This window comes from Odocoileus virginianus, chromosome 1 (genome assembly GCF_023699985.2).
Source record: "Odocoileus virginianus isolate 20LAN1187 ecotype Illinois chromosome 1, Ovbor_1.2, whole genome shotgun sequence".
Taxonomy (NCBI): domain Eukaryota; kingdom Metazoa; phylum Chordata; class Mammalia; order Artiodactyla; family Cervidae; genus Odocoileus; species Odocoileus virginianus.
The window spans coordinates 70,448,819-70,466,752 of NC_069674.1; the positions used below are offsets into that span (position 1 = coordinate 70,448,819).

General features: G+C 39.8%; 1 protein-coding gene across 3 annotated transcripts in view; it reads left to right on the forward strand.

Annotated features, from left to right (window-relative positions):
* RELN (reelin) overlaps positions 1-17,934 on the forward strand; it is a 534,275-nt gene that overhangs the window by 423,469 nt on the left and 92,872 nt on the right. For all 3 annotated transcript variants that reach the window (XM_070469617.1, XM_070469611.1, XM_070469614.1), the window contains exons 28-31: positions 2,185-2,417; positions 10,888-11,045; positions 12,263-12,470; positions 13,619-13,695. In XM_070469617.1, the coding sequence (XP_070325718.1) occupies positions 2,185-2,417; positions 10,888-11,045; positions 12,263-12,470; positions 13,619-13,695 (676 nt within the window). The remainder of the gene's footprint in view (positions 1-2,184; positions 2,418-10,887; positions 11,046-12,262; positions 12,471-13,618; positions 13,696-17,934) is intronic.

Sequence of the window (17,934 nt, forward strand, 5' to 3'; positions counted from 1 at the left end):
TTTTGATTTGCATTTCTCTGATAATGAGTGATGTTGAGCATCTTTTAATGTGTTTGTTAGCCATCTGTATGTCTTCTTTGGAGAAATGTCTGTTTAGTTCTTTGGCCCATTTTTTTATTGGTCTCCCTCTCCTCCTCTTCATGTAACTCTGTGAACCTCTCTGGGTGTCCCTCATGGTGGAGAATCTTTTCACCATTAACCTAGAAGTTTTATTATCAGTGCTGTATAGTTGGAGAAGTCTTGAGAAGACTGGAAAAATAAGACTGAAATCCAGAGGCAGAAGACTTAAGCCCAAAACCTGAGAACACCAGAAAACTCCTGACTACAGGGAACATTAAGTAATAAGAGACCATCCAAAAGCCTCCCGTACCTACACTGAAACCAACTACCACCCTAGAGCCAATAAGTTCCAGAGCAAGACATACCACACAAATTCTCCAGCAATGCAGGAACATAGCCCTGAGCGTCAACATACAGGCTGCCCAAAGTCACACCTAACACATAGACCCATCTCAAGTGGACACTCCATTACACTCCAGAGAGAAGAAATCCAGTTCCACGCACCAGAACACCAACGCAAGCTTCCCTAACCAGGAAACCTTGACAAGCCAATTGTCCAACCCCACCCACTGGGTGAAACCTCCACAATAAAAAGGAACCACAGACCACCAGAATACAGAAAGCCCACTCCAGACACAGCAATCTAAACAAGATGAAAAGGCAGAGAAATACCCAACAGGTAAAGGAAAATGAAAAATGCCCACCAAGTCAAATAAAAGAGGAGATAGGGAATCTACCTGAAAAAGAATTTAGAATAATGATAATAAAAATGATCCAAAATCTTGAAAACAAAATGGAGTTACAGATAAATAGCCTGGAGACAAAGATTGAGAAGATGCAAGAAATGTTTAATAAGGACCTAGAAGAAATAACAAAAAAGAGTCAATTAAAAATGAATAATGCAATAAATGAGATCAAAAACAATCTGGAGGGAACCAACAGTAGAATAACGGAGAGAGAAGATAGGATAAGTGAGGTAGAAGATAAAATGGTGGAAATAAATGAAGCAGAGAGGAAAAAAGAAAAAATAAAAAAAAAATGAGGACAACCTCAGGGACCTCTGGGATGATGTGAAACACCCCAACATTCTAATCATAGGAGTCCCAGAAGAAGAAGACAAAAAGAAAGTCCATGAGAAGATACTCGAGGAGATAATAGCTGAAAACTTCCCTAAAATGGGGAAGGAAATAGTTACACAGGTCCAAGAAACCCAGAGAGTCCCAAACAGGATAAACCCAAGGTGAAACACCCCAAGACACATATTAATCAAATTAACAAAGAACAAATATTAAAAGCAGCAAGGGAGAAACAACAAATAACACACAAAGGGATTCCATAAGGATAACAGCTGATCTATCAATAGAAACCCTTCAGGCCAGAAGGGAATGGCAGGACATACTTAAAGTAATGAAAGATAATAACCTACAACCTAGATTACTGTACCCAGCAAGGATCTCATTCAGATATGAAGGAGAATTCAAAAGCTTTACAGACAAGCAAAAGCTGAGAGAATTCAGCGCCACCAAGCCAGCTCTTCAACAAATGCTAAAGGATCTTCTCTAGACAGGAAACACAGAAAAGTTGTATAAACGTGAACCCAAAACAACAAAGTAAATGGCAACAGGACCATACCTATCAATAATTACCTTAAATGTAAATGGGTTGAATGCCCCAACCAAAGGACAAAGGCTGGCTGAATGGATACAAAAGCAAGACCCCTATATATGCTGTCTACAAGAGACCCACCTCAAAACAAGGGACACATACAGACTAAAAGTGAAGGGCTGGAAAAAAATATTTCACGCAAACGGAGACCGAAAGAAAGCAGGAGTCGCAATACTCATATCAGATAAAATAGGCTTTAAAATAAAGGCTGTGAAAAGAGACAAAGAAGGACACTACATAATGATCAAAGGATCAATCCAAGAAGAAGATATAGCACCTATTGCTTTTACAGAGATTTCCAGATCCTGTGAAAGGGCCTTGGTTGGAATTGAGCTGCATGTCTTATCATTGTAAATTTGTGCAAACTCAGTAGAAAGAACCCTGACTGCTGTAGCATCTAATTTGTTAAATGATGTCTTGAAACCAAAGCCTGTGTAATTCTATCTTTCTTTTTAACAGCTTAACATTGGGTGTGCCAATCAATTCAGCAGTGCTGCCCCAGTTCTTCTTCAGTACTCTCATGATGCTGGAATGTCCTGGTTTCTGGTAAAAGAAGGCTGTTACCCAGCTTCCACAGGCAAGGGATGCGAAGGAAACTCCAGAGAACTGAGTGAACCAACCATGTACCACACGGGGGACTTTGAAGAATGGACAAGAATCACCATTGTTATTCCAAGGTCTCTTGCATCCAGGTAAAGTGCCCATTCTTACCATGTGCCATAGTTGCCATTTCTAAGGAGCATAATTTATCTCAGTATCTTCATTTCATGTATCTCAATAACCTAAGAGAATTCATAACCTCTAGCAGTATCTATCCAAGTAATGGCTCTCAAGAAAATGACACACACATTTGTGAAAAAGTTTACTAACTTACTCATCCATTCATTCATTCGACAAATACTTATTGAGCCACCTACCTGTGCCAAGTTCTGTCCTGGGCACTGGGATTACATCACTAACCAGGAGATGTTTAAAAGCTAAGTGAGTTATAAAGCGTTATTTAACAGACTTTCACTATGTGATGACTTTTTTCTAACTTAATGCCTTCTTGAATAGACAATTTGAGATATCTCATCATTAAGATAAATATTAATATAATAGAGAAAAAGATTTTAAATCAATTGACAGAAACATGAGCTAAATGGATTAAGAACTTGAAGCAAATTAGTTTTTGCAATATGTTAACAAGTTTGACTCTTAGCTTCCTGGCAGCTAGGACAAAGTGTGAGAGGTCAGGAGATAGGGTCAGTTGGTTCTCATTGTTGAATAAGAAGAAAGAAAATATATACATTCTGATAAAAAAAAATTAAGTGTACTTTTTTCTAAAATATAGTTGTATTGTGTATATATATCTTTGTGTTGGGTTGAGTAGGTAACATCAAGATCAGTATCTTAACTATAATTTTTCAAAAGATAAAGAAGCATTCTTCAAGTGGACACTTTTTAATTGAATCCTAGAACATGATATTCAATTGTGACTCAGTCAAAGCATTTCTGTGCAGAACTGAGATGATATAATAGGTCTATTTGTACTGCTGATGATGTAACTTAATATAGAGGTTGAGCTACTCATTAATGCCATTAAGCATTATTTCCAGCCTTACTTTCTTCCTAGAATATGGTAGGACTATACTTTCTCCACACAATTTAAAGTTAGGCATTGCCTAATGAAATGTGAGTGGAAATGGAACACGCGACTTTGAGTCCATGTGTGTTTTGCCATCTTATCTGTTTCATGAAAGCACCTTTTGTGATGAAGCTTACATCAGTCTGGGTCCTTGAATTTCTGCAATCAGCAGACTTTCTTACAACCTATACTGAACATATAGCATAAGCCAGAAATAAACTTTTGTTGGGTTAAACCATTGAGACTAGGGGCTGCATGTTACATCAGCATAACCTATCTCTTCCTGACTGACCAAATGATAAAAGCTAGGAATCTATGGGAGTGGTTTATTTATAGTGTTTGTAGAGACCATTCTGTCTATAATCTTTCACCTAATTGATCACCAGATTTACATCTAGCTGGATATCCTGGTTGTGTTCTCTGCCTCCCTCGTTAATTAGATATGCATACCTTCAGAAACTGCACCATAGATTGCAGTATACATATGTCTCAGATAGGTAAGAAACTTGTGTGGTCAGGATATATAAGTTTCGGTGGTAATCTACTAAACTTTGGAGCATAATCTTTAAATGCCAACTATTTCAAGAAAGAATTCATCAGTCATTGGATCTAAGATCAACTTATAAGTAATTTTTTTTGTCTTTACATGCCAATGTACTTTGTTGTGTATCAAAGAGACTCAAATGACTTGGTTTGTGCCAGAGTTGATGAGTTGACCTTCTTTAGTGAAATTTAATAATTTGACTTGCCTTATGCTTTGACTAGGATACAAGTCCAGCTACTATAAAAGCAAAATAAATTCAGATGCTTAACAAGGCTTAAACAAGATAGAAATCCATTCTTTACTGCATAATAGTCCAAAGGTGAGCAGTTCAGAACTGACAGGGTATCTCTGCCGTTCTGAACACACAACTTCTATCTCTGGATCCAAGTCAGCTATTCCAGACCTTGTTACCTCTCAACCAGTGGAAGGAAAATGATCAGGAATGCATAGGTGCATTACTTTTTAAAAACTATCATTAGTCCTTTTTCATATCCCTCAGTAGAGCATAGGATAATATTTCTACAGTTGCCTATTGCTGTGCAACATTCCTCTCCAAAACATAGTGGCTTAAGACAGCAGTGGCTTATTATTTCTCATGGTTTTATGGAATTGATTGGGTAGTTCTTCTGCTCGTCTCTCCAAGCTTTATAATGTAGCTTTGTTCAATTTGTAGGTTGACTAGTGTCTGGAATTAGTAGGACCTTTCTCTCTATGTGGTTTTCATCCCAGTATCCTCCCCAGTATTCATAACAATATCCACAGTTGGGTGGTTTCAGCATTAGAAAAAAAACAAAAGTAGAAGCTGCCTGACCCTATCTTACTGCTACACCCTAGGGGTCAAGGCAAGTCACAAGGCAAGTCTAGATACAGAGAGTGAGAAAACAGACTCCTCTTTTTGATAGGACGTGCAGAAAAATCTTATAGAAGATATAGATAAGGAGGTGTGATCCACGTGAAAGTGAAAATTACTCAGTTGTGTCCAACTCTTTGTGACCCCATGGATTATACAGCTCATGGATTTCTCTAGGCCAGAATACTGGAGTGGGTAGCCTTTCCCTTCTCCAGAGGATCTTCCCAACCCAGGGATTGAACCCAGGTCTCCTGCATTGCAGGTGGATTCTTAACAACAGCTGAACCACCAGGGAAGCCCAAGAATACTGGAGTGGGTAGCCTATCTGTTCTCCAGAAGATCTTCCCAACCCAGGATTCAAACTGGGATCTCCTGCAATGCAGGCAGATTCTTTACCAACTGAGCTACCAGGCATTGTTTTCACAACCTAACATAGTTTGTCCTAGCCCTCTGATTCACATCTGTTCCCCATGAAAACATACTCATGTTCCTCCCAAGACCCTCAAAGGCTTGTCCCATCATAGCATCAGGCTCTAAGTCACTTATCTCATGTCAAGGTTCCCTGGATATGACTCACAGATCTAGGAACTGAAAAGAAAAAAAAAAAAAAGAGTTATCTACCCCACCCCTACCCAACATAAAACAGTGAGATAAGATAAACATAATATAATAATAATATATATAACAACATAATAAACACTGCCCACTCAGGAAAATGAAAAGAATGGGAAGCACACAGCAACCACTGGTTCACCAGAATTCTGAAAGCCAACAAGAGAGCTGTTACTAGGGTTCCCTTCTCTACGAGCAATGTCCAGGATAAGAGAGTTTGACAATTCTGCTCCTGGTGAGTAGTTCCCTAATTTTTTGTTCTTCTCAGCTGTTCTACTCTATAGGCTTTATCCTCTGAGACATCTTTCCTTTTCCATAAGGACATATCTGCCTTTGGAGCTAAATAGCCCTTTCATCCTGCTTATTCCCCATCTCAAACTGGGCATTGTAATATTGCAGCCCTTGTAATCCTCACCCCCACCACTGCCATTCTCTCCCCATGTTTTTCTGAAACTGTTCACTTCAGTTGCTCAGTCGTGTACAACTCTTTGCGACACCATGGACTGAAGCACGCCAGGCCTCCCTGTCTGTTACCAACTCCCGGAGTTTACTCAAACTCATGTCCATTGAGTCAGTGATGCCATCCAACCATCTCATCCTCTGTCATCCTCTTCTCCTTCCGCCTTCAGTCTTTCCCAGCATGAGGGTCTTTTCAAATGAGTCAGTTCTTCGCATCAGGTGGCCAAAGTATTGGAGTTTCAGCTTCAACATCAGTCTTTCCAATGAACACTCAGGACTAATCTCCTTTAGGACGGACTGGTTGGATCTCCTTGCAGTCCAAGGGACTCTCAAGAGTCTTCTTCAACACCACAGTTCAAAAGCATCAATTTTTCAGCACTCAGCTTTCTTCACAGTCCAACTCTCACATCCATACATGACTACTGGAAAATCCATATTCTTGACTAGATGGACCTTTGTTGGCAAAGTAATGTCTCTGCTTTTTAATGAACTGTCTAGGTTGGTCATAACTTTTCTTCCAAGAAGCAAGCGTCTTTTAATTTCATGGCTGCAGTCACCATCTGCAGTGATTTTGGAGCCCAAAAAAATAAAGTCTGTCACTGATTCCACTGTTTCCCCGTCTATTTGCCATGAAGTGATGGGGCCAGATGTCATGATCTTAGTCTTCTGAATGTTGAGCTTTAAGCCAACTTTTTCACTCTCCTCTTTCACTTTCATCAAGAGGCTCTTTAGTTCTTCTTCGCTTTCTGCCATAAGGGTGATGTCATCTGCATATCTGAGGTTATTGACATTTCTCCTAGCAATCCTGATTCCAGCTTGTGCTTCACCCAGCCTGGCCTTTCACGTGATGTACTCTGCATAAAAGTTAAATAAGCACAGTGACAATATACAGCCTTGACATACTCCTTTCCCAATTTGGAACCAGTCTGTTGTTCCATGTCCAGTTCTAACTGTTGCTTCCTGACCTGCATACAGATTTCTCAAGAGGCAGTTCAGGTGGTCTGGTATTCCCGTTTCTTTAAAAATTTTCTACAGTGCTGTGATCCACAAAATCATAGGCTTTTTCATAGTCAATAAAACAGAAATAGATTTTTTTCTGGCACTCTCTTGCTTTTTTGAGAACCCAACAAATGTTGGCAATTTGATCTCTGTTCCTCTGCCTTTTCTAAATCCAGCTTGAACATCTGGAAGTTCATGGTTCACGTATTGCTGAAGCCTGGCTTGGAGAATTTTGAGCATTACTTTACTAGTGTGTGAGATGAGTGCAATTGTGTGGTAGTTTGAGCATTCTTTGTCTTTGCCTTTCTTTGGGATTGGAATGAAAACTGATCTTTTCTGGTTTTCTGAAACTGTGGCCCAACCTTACCTTTCCCAAATAGACATGTGCAACATGTCATGAAGCTGGGGAGCATAAGGGGTAAATATTTGCTGCCATGACTAGAATACCAGGATGTTGGAAGGTATCGCTTTGAAAGTAGTCCATAGAATCAGGAGCCAAGGAACACAATGCTAGTATGATACCCCAAAGCCAGATAATATAGAGTTGAATCTGAAACTGCAGTTCGTTTGATGCTGAGTAGAATCGCCCAGTTGGTAAAGCCACATCTGAGAAATAAGAAAAGACTATCCTTATTATCACAAAATGAGCCAATATTTTGAGGCTTCCAATTTATCAATATTTTCTTAGACCTCAGCTTTTGGAAGGCAAAATCTTATTCATTAGGATCTGGCTTCCTGGTTTGTTTGAATACTATCCAACTTGCTCGGGATGGCATTTGTGATGGAGAGCTCTCTACTACAGAATAGTAAATATGTTACTGCCTCAACCCAAGAGAATGAGCTATTGTTTCTTCTGCAGTATGTTAAACTCAGATATCTCCAAATGCAGTGTTGGAAAGCTGAGAATTATAAGTGAAAATTGTTAAAATTTGTAACTATTTTTCCACAAAGCAACATGCTTATCAGTTCAGTTCAGTCGCTCAGTCATGTCTGACTCTTTGCGACCCCAAGAATCGCAGCACGCCAGGCCTCCCTGTCCATCATCAACTCCCGGAGTTTGTTCAAACTCATGCTCATCAAGTCAGGGATGCCATCCAGCCATCTCATCCTCTGTCGTCCTCTTCTCCTCCTGCCCCCAATCCCTCCCAGCATCAGGGTCTTTTCCAATGAGTCAACTCTTCGCATGAGGTGGCCAAAGTATTGGAGTTTCAGCTTCAGCATCAGTTCTTCCAATGAACACCCAGGACTGATCTCCTTAAGGATGGACTGATTGGATCTCCTTGCGGTCCAAGGGACTCTCAAGAGTTTTCTCCAACACCACAGTTCAAAAGCATCAATTTTTCAGCACTCAGCTTTCTTCACAGTCTAACTCTCATATCCATACATGACTCCTGGAAAAACCATAGCCTTGACCAGATGGACCTTTGTTGGCAAAGTAATGTCTCTGCTTCTTAAAATATGCTATCTAGGTTGGTCATAACTTTCTTTCCAAGGAATAAGCGTCTTTTAATTTCATGGCTGCAGTCACCATCTGCAGTGATTTTGGAGCCCAAAAAATTAAAGTCTGACACTGTTTCCACTGTCTCCCCATCTATTTCCCATGAGGTGATGGGACCAGATGCCATGATCTTAGTTTTCTGAATGTTGAGCTTTAAGCCAACTTTTTCACTTTCCTCTTTCACTTTCATCAAGAGGCTTTTTAGTTCCTCTTCATTTTCTGCCATAAGGATGGTGTCATCTGCAACTCTGAGGTTATTGATATCTCTCCCGGCAATCTTGATTCCAGCTTGTGCTTCTTCCAGCCCAGCGTTTCTTATAATGTACTCTGCATGTAGGTTAAATAAGCAGGGTGACAACATACAGCCTTGACGTACTCCTTTTCCTATTTGGAACCAGTCTGTTGTTCCATGTCCAGTTCTAACTGTTGCTTCCTGACCTGCATACAGATTTCTCAAGAGGCAGGTCAGGTGGTCTGGTATAATAGTTACTAGAACATTGTTCTTTTACAGATAATTCGAAGCTGATTTTCTCAAAGGAACAGTCTGTGCTCGTGTTAATTCTCTTGGTTCTTGCCTACAGAGGAGGGACATGGTGGTGGTAAATATGCGCTGGTAACTCCCTGCTGACCCTCATCCCCAGCCATACCGCCGCTCAGCCTTCTCTTGGCTCTCTGTGCCAAATGCAGAAAGTCAGCATCTCTGGGAAGGGCTAGAAACTCAGCTGCTTAATATTCTGCCCAATGTCTGCTTCACCACCACACATCACAAGACAAGCCGGTACTCAGGCGCTTACCTTCCTGGTTTAAGTGGCAGATGCAACACCCCTCTGAAGTGTGGTGGGCCGAAGGACAGGGGTAGAAACTGATTCTCCAGGTCTCGCAGGCATCCTCTGAACAAAGATGACAATTGGGAAAGGAGTAAATAGAGAGTGTGTTATCTTCTACTACCTTATCTGAAACATGCAGGACAAAGGGGAATTTTGCTTTCTGAGGGGCAGAAATTATAGATCCATGTTTCTCTGGGTTCTATTATAGAAACTTAAACAGAAAAGGTAAATGTGACTTTAATTAAAGAAGACTTTTACCAGGGAATTGAAGTGTTTCTTTTTTATTATAGATGTACAGCCTATCTTTTGGAAGGGGCACAGAGGCCTTACCATTTTATTACAAACAATTGGCAAAAGATGCCTTTCACCAATTCCATTTATTTCCTTTGAAGGAAAAATATCTTCACAGGCTAAATAATATTATAACTCCATTGGGAAGAGTTTTCCTAAAGCCCATGGCTTTACAACTGTACTTTCTTTTTTCTTTTCATTTTTTTGGTTTTGCTTTGTTTTGCTAATCTTCAATTCTGTTGTCTTTTGCCTTAAAAAATAAGACTGATACATTTTGAATTAACTTCAAAGGAAATAAAACATGCATTCACCTTCCTTTTGACATATTGAAAAATGTGTTAAGACTTGCATTAAAAGAAATTAATCACTGAAAAACTTTTTAAACCTAGTAAACAACATTGTTGGCTACATTTGTAAATTTGCCAAATGTAGATAACTTAAAATAATGAAGAAAAAAGCCAGGGTTATGATTTGGCGTTGCCAAATTACCATAGTTATTTGAAGAGCCAGAAAGAAATGTACTCTGATACTGCTATAAGAGAGGAGAAAAGAAACCATCTTTATCTACAATTATTCTTGATAATCTTCATTAATCTTTAAGATTCTTTACTCTTCTTAGAGACTGAATTCACTCAAAAATCTATAAATAATGGCAACATAATTAATTGGTATTTAGATAGTCTAATCTATCTTCCCTCTTTAATGTTAGTAGAACTGAGAAGGAAGAGATGTTTTCTTATTATGAAGTTATAGATGTAGGTGGGTTTCCATGCATTTGAAAGGAAGAGAGATGTGTTGAAAGGATTGGAAATATTAGAAAGCAACTGGGACAAGTTTTAGTTTGGCAGCCTGAAAACTTATGAGGGAAATAGGACTGGACAATAGCCCAGGCCACTGGTGTTCCAGGGTTTTGAAGCACTGGGACCAGATCCCTCTTTTGTTTGTTGTCAGTTACCAGTGTTCATTGGCAGCCCAGCTGGTTGCTAAGTTTGTAGAATAAGCGTCTTGGAGACTTCAAGATGAGAAGTGAAGAAGGCAAGGAAGGCAACAGGTGAGAATATAGCTGTCAGTACAAACTTGACTCTTTCCTACCAGAATCATGCAAATGGCAGAGCCATAGTCCCCTTATTTGTTCTAACAAAGTACATTCTATTTGATGGTTTCAAAGATTCCCAAATATCCTCTTAAAATATGCAAGAAAAAGAAAAAAACTATGTTTCTGGCCATCAGAATCTTCTTTATCTGAAATCCTCCTGATATTTAAACATTTATGCTGAAGAAAATATCAAGAAGTTTTGATAAAGATTTGAGACCCTTTTAAAGGTTAAGTGTCCAATCAAGTGAACATGACTCCCAAATAAATATATATCTCGAGTTTTTCTGAACTGTTCTGTATTGTAGTGCTTTGGTATGAGATATTGGTACCAGAAACACATGTGCTGTTTTTCCCAACAGTAAGACCAGATTCCGATGGATCCAGGAGAGCAGCTCCCAGAAGAACGTGCCTCCTTTTGGCTTGGATGGCGTATACATATCAGAGCCTTGTCCCAGTTACTGCAGTGGCCATGGGGACTGCGTTTCAGGGGTGTGTTTCTGTGACCTGGGGTACACCGGTAAGGCTGTAGACATGTCTGATGATTTGTTTGGAAAATATTCATCTCTGAGTACTGTATGTCATGATACTTCTTCCAAGGAAATATATTCTTAAGTATTTATTCTTAAATCCTAAAATTATAGAAATTTGTAACCTAGGCAAATGAGGTACCGAGATATTTTGTAGTTTTGAGCTGCCTAAGAAGGAAAAGCATGATAACATGTATTTCATCCTTTAAGTATATTCATTTACTAATAATAGTGATAATAATTAACATTACTTGAGTCCCTACTTCATTCCAAGCACTACAGTAGGTGTTTTTTATTTCACCTCATTTAATTCATGCAACAAATAACCCTACAACATAGTACTGTCCTTGTCCCTGTTTATACTTAAGGAAACAGACATGAAGACACACAGTAACTGTCCCAAGGTTACACAGCTAAGAGTTGCTACAGCTCAGCTTTAATCCCTGGCAGCCAAGCTCTTAAGCATTAGGCTTCCTGTGCTCTTTACGTTGCTTTTATACAAAGTGTAATTTTATGCATTTAAAGTAAAAGTCAACTTATGAAATGATAAATGCAAGACTGCCAAACAAAAACTTAACAAGAGAAGTGTTTTTTGACCATAATCACACTTAGATGTTGCTACAAGCAAAAGTAAAAAGGAAGCTGAGATTAAAGAGTAAAATGGGAGAAAATATTATAAGCTTCGTAATCTTTTTATAGAATTTTTCCTGGAATTAACTTCAAAGGATCCTTCCCAGCTTTTCAGTGTTCTGCTCTTCATCTGGCACGTGACCAAAGACAAACATATGTTGTTACAGGCCTTCTGTAGAGAGTGCTGTCACTCGTAGTTTCAGGGTGTTTTTTTCTTAAATCTGGGATAAACTCCCCATATTGATCCTCTAATATAAGGACAACAAATGAGCAAATTTTATTTGTGGGCAAAATCTTATATCTCAGTTTACACAAATCCTCTGGTTAACAAAAATCATGAAACTGTGTGGTTCCCTCTGTGTTTGTGTTTAAAAATTTAAAATAATAGAAGCAGAATACTGTTTTGATGATAGCAGTGATGACTGTATTTCAGGCAGATGACTGAGGTTTAAATTTTGATGTGGTTTCTTTCCCCCAACACCTATGACAAAGTCTCCTTTGCCCACACACTGATGTACCTTCTAATGTTTCATGATTTTGACAAAACCTGTCTCCTCTGTATTTCTTTTCTCGGAAGCGGCACAAGGAACCTGTGTGTCTGTTGTCCCTAATCCCAGTGAGATGTTTGATAGGTTTGAGGGGAAGCTCAGCCCACTGTGGCACAAGGTAACCGGAGGCCAGGTTGGAACGGGCTGTGGGGCCCTTAATGACGGGAAGGCTCTCTACTTCAGTGGCCCCGGGAAAAGGGAGGCGAGGACTGTCCCTCTGGACACCAGGAATATCAGGTGAGTAGTTAACTGGTCGCTTCTCCATGAACATAGTATTTACCTTGCTGTGTGATCTAACCTACAACACTGTTCTTTTCAGGGTTTACATAGTAATGTTTCTCTGCATAGATTCTGATATATAAAAATGAAGCATAACTTTATAATAAAATAGATTCTGCAAAACTTATACTGTCATCACCAAGGCCTGTGTGTCTAATATATGTCAACTTGGTTTTCTAAAGTTCTCTGTTATTATGAAGAATATTTGATATTAATTTTAATATATGCCAGGAGAAACAAAGAATTTTTTGCAGCTTTGAATTGTGTCCAAAAATGTGGTGCCCCATTTATCTAAGTTTATTTGTATTCACTTATTGAAAACTGTTCCAGAAATTTAAAATACCTACACTGACACCTACTGGTACAATAAATAAGTGCTTAGTTTTAAGGGCAAATGAAATAGTAGCACACCTAAAATATAACTGTGCTTCTTTAGTTTTAATCAAATTATTTTAGAATTGGAAGAAAGGAAGTTAAAGAAAGGTTTGAAGCTTTTAGAGCTTCTTCTCACTAAAATCTGGGTTCTGTGTCGTATGTTTTCTACCTTCAGTTTCTTTCTCCTTCCTTCTAAGTCCTTCTCACAGAGCTAACCCTGTCATGTAGGTTGGTTTATAGTGACTGAGGCATAGATTACATCACCCTGAGAGACAGTTGTGAAAAATTAAACCATCTGAGTTTAAGTCCATAGTAGAAGTAATTGTCTGGCCCTAAACAAATATAACACTCAAGTTTTTAATGTTAGATTTTTCCTCCTGAGTTTCCGAGTATAGTATCATCTCAATTTAAAGGAATTCCATTTCAGTGATTTCATTAAATTGCATCAGACTGTCACAGTGAAATGAAGTTAAATTGTTTCCTTTTGTTTAAATCATTATTCCAAAATAAAATTAATGGTCATATCAGTTAAATTTTCTGAATGGTTATAGAATTAGCCTACTATCTAATCTGTGTAGTTTCTGCTTGTCATATGCTCTTTGTGTTTAAAAATAGTACCTAAGAATTACAGGAGTTTTACTTTTTACTGTGTCAAAATATAGAAGGCTAGATGTCTTCTGAACTCATGTTTTTAAGCAAACTGAGGTGTTTTGGGTTTTTTTTCCCCCCAGACTCGTTCAGTTTTATGTACAAATTGGAAGCAAAACTTCAGGGATTACCTGCATCAAACCAAGAGCTAGAAATGAAGGTAAGCTGCTGTATTTCCATAAAAACTACAGTTACTCCTAGCAAAGTAGTTCTTTCTCCTCCCAAAGTTTGGCTGAAATTTTGTAAACTGATTTGTTGTTCAGTTGCTTAGTAATGTCCGACTCTTTGTGACCCCATGGACTGCAGCACACCAGGCTTCCCTATCCTTCATCATCTCTGAGAGTTTGCTCAAACTCATGTCCATTGAGCCAGTGATGCCATCCAACCATCTCATCCTCTGTCATCCCCTTCTCCTCCTGCCTTCAATCTTTCCCAGCAGCAGAGTCTTTCCTAATGAGTCAGCTCTTTGCATCAGGTGGCCAAAGTATTGGAGTTTCAGCTTCAGCATCAGTCCTTCCAGTGAATATTCAGGGTTGATTTCCTTCAGGGTTGACTGGTTGGATCTTCTTGATATCCAAGGGACTCTCCAGAGTCTTCTCCAACACCACAGTTCAAAAGCATCAATTCTTCTGCACTCAACCTTCTTATTGGTCCAACTCTCACATCCATGCATGACTACTGTAAAAACCATAGCTTTGACTAGATGGACCTTTGTCAGCAAAGTAATGTATCTGCTTTTTAATAGGCTGTCTAGGTTTGTCATAGCTTTTCTTCCAAGAAATAAGCATTTTTTTCATTTCATGGCTGCAGTCACCATCTGCAGTGATTTTGGAGCACAAAAAAAATAAAGTCTGTCACTGTTTCCATTGTTTCCCCATCCATTTGCCATGAAATGATGGAACCAGATGCCATGATCTTTGTTTTCCGAATGTTGAGTTTTAAGCCAACTTTTTCACTGTCCTCTTTCACCTTCATCAAGAGGCTCTTTAATTCTTCTTCGCTTTCTGCCATAAGGGTGGTGTCATCTGTGTATCTGATGTTATTGACATTTCTCCTGGCAATCTTGATTCCAGCTTATGCTTCATCCAGCCTGACATTTCATGTGATGTACTCTGCATATAAGTTAAATAAGCAGGGTAACAATATACACTTTTGATGTACTCCTTTCCCAGTTTGGAACCAGTCAGTTGTTCTATGTCCAATTCTAACTGTTGCTTGTTGACCTACATACAGGTTTCTCAGGAGGTACATAACGTGGTCTGGTATTCCCATCGCTTGAAGAATTTTCCACATTTTGTTGTGATCCACACAGTCAAAGGCTTTAGCGTAGTCAATGAAGCAGAAGTAGATGTTTTTCTGGAATTCTCTTGCTTTTTCAATGATCCAGCGGATGCTGGCAATTTGATCTCTGGTTCCTCTGCCTTTTCTAAATCCAGTTTGAACATCTGGAAGTTCTCAGTTCACATACTGTTGAACCCTAGCTTGGAGAATTTGGGGCATTACTTTACTAGCATGTGAAATGAGTACAATTGTGCAGTAGTTTGAACATTCTTTGTAAATGGATACACTACCCTAAATCATTCCTTCACCTCTCCATCACTAAACGGGTAACTGCAGAGAGCCTTGGTCTCTTAAGTTTCCTCATCCAGATCCTTAAGCCTAGAAACATATTTGTTTTAGGGAAACCTATTCCTTTATAGGAGTTCCCAGGTGGCACTAATGGTAAAGAACCCACCTGCCAATACAGGAGACATAAGAGGTGTTGGTTCAACCCCTGGGTCAGGAAGATCCCCTGGAGGAGGACGTGGCAACCCATTCTGGTATCCTTGCCTGGAGAATCCCATGAACAAAGGATCCTGGCAGGGTACAGTCCATAGGCTTGTAAAGAATCAGACATGACTAAAGCTACATAGCACACACACACATTCCTTTATAACTTTACACAAGGAGAAAACAAAATTGCAGAGACTTTTACATTCAGCACTGTAGGGGACTAGGAATTTCTTTGCATAGGGTATTACTGATTGCAGATCATACACGTTAACAAATCCTTTGGTAGAAGGAGCAGCTTTGGGTAATAATAAATATGAATTTTTACTGAGCAGTTATATATGCAAGGCACTGTTCCAGGTGTTCTATCTGTTAATGCACTTAATCCTCACCATACCCCTTTGCCATAGGTACTGTAATTTATCCTGTTTTACAGATGTAGATGTTGGGGCCCAGGGAGGACAAATAACTTACTCAAGATCAGTAAGTGGACGAGCAGAGATTCAGACCACTAGAGCCTATGCCTCTCTCCTTCCCCAGAACCCTGTTCTCTCAGACATCCACACCATCTTCTGCCTCCATGATTCAGTGCTGAAAGAAATGCAAAACACTTCAAGTATACATAGTTGGCCTTCAGTTGCTATACAGATATGATAGATTCCTTAAGGGACCCTACCTGCGAGTTGGTTCCTGGCACAAAATTCATAAGCTTCTCAGATGGATCCTCCTCCAAACTTTGATCTCATGAAAATCATGTGAAGAATTTTGCAGCTTTCAAGTTTGTTATTATCTCGGGCATAACTATGTAAAACTTATTGGCTTAAACACTACAGTACCTGTTAGTCAGTAGAGCTACCAATAGCTCTGTTCATCAGTTCTAAATGTCCTTGGCCTTATCATCAGTAACTGAAAGCTTCCTTGACTTTTCCTAAGTATCTCAGTACTGTTAGTCTAGTAATGATCCAGATCATCTATTCATTGAATCAACAGTCTAGAAACTTGTATAGGCTATTTTGTATTTCCTGGTCTCTTTGACAAGCGTTTATTAAGAATCTGCTCTAAGCTAGGCACTTTTCTATACAGTGTCACCAAAAGACAGATGCATCAGTCTTGATGAACTAGGTTATGCTACAGTGACAGACAACTCTCAGTCTCTGTGGGTTGAAACATAAGGTTTGTCCTCTGTGCTGCATTTTCCTCATGGGTCATCTGAGATTCTCATCCAGCACCCAGGATAATGAAGTAGCTGCTAGGTAGCTTCTGGGTGTTGCCAGCCATGTGGCGGAAGGAAAGAGCACATGTGATAAAGGGGACAAGAAATGCAAACTACCATGTAGCAGGATGCGAAGAACCAGTGTGGCAGTAATGAGCACAGCAGACAGAAGCACTACCCTTAAGAGAACTTATACTGTAGTAAGAGGAGCCAGAACATCAAGAATAAAAGAAATGAGCAGGATGTTAGATTGATGGGCTAGATAGAAATAAATAAGCTGATGAGATGGAAAGTAAACTTATGCTGGGAAAGATGCTGATTTCAATAGAGTGATCTGGGAGTGGACTTACTGAGAAAGTGACATTTAAATTGAACTCTAAAGGGGAAAGTGTTAGTTGCTCAGTCGTGCCCGACTCGTTGTGACCCCAGGGACGGTAGCCCACCAGGCTCCTCTTTCCGTGGGATTTCCCAGGCCAGAATATTGGAGTGGGTAGTCATTCCCTTCTTTAAAGGTCCTTCCTAACCTGGGGATCAAACCTGGGTCTCCTCCATTGCAGGCAGATTCTTTACTATCTGAACCACCAGGAAAAGGCTTCCCCAGTAGCTCAGCAGTAAAGAATCTGCCAGCAATGCAGGCAATGCAGGAGACTGGTTCCATTCCTGGGCTGGGAAAACCCCCTGGAGGAGCAAATGGCAACCCCCTCAGTATTCTTGTCTGGGAAGTCCCATGGACAGAGGAACCTGGTGGGCTGCAGTCCAGTTCAGTTCCTATGATGGGCTGCAGTCCATAGGATTGCAAATAGTTAGACACAGCTGAGCACACACACTAATGGTGAAAAGAAGCCCAAACAGAAAGAGCTTAAGGCAAGTTTCCCAGTCCGAAGAAACAGCAAAGGCCATGAGGTGGAAAAGAGTTGTGGTGTTGGAGGAACAGAAAGAAGGCCAGATGGCCTGGGGCTCATTAATGTTTAGGAGTGCTGGGGAGAAGGAGAAGAGGGACAGAGCCAGGTCACGCAGAGCCTTGATGGCCATGGAACAGTTGTGGGATTGGAATCCACTGTATTAGAAACAACTGAAGACTTTTAGGTCAGGCAGTGACATAACCTGATTTAAATTTTTATAGGATCACCCTACAGAAACAATATGTAGTTCAAAACAAGAGTATCTCTAGAGCACATTCTCCACCCACATGGAAACAGGAGCTTTGAGGGATGCACAGGTAGATGGAGTTCTGTCCCAGGATCTTGCTTACGGACTGGAGAGGTGGAGAACCTGAATGTTTTCTTTAAACCTTGTGATGAAATCGCTATTTAACATTAGTTCGTGGTTGGAACATGAAGCAACTATGTGCATGTGCATATGTGCATGATTCTCGTGAAAATTACAAATCCATACCCCGATTTTTATATGAGGAAA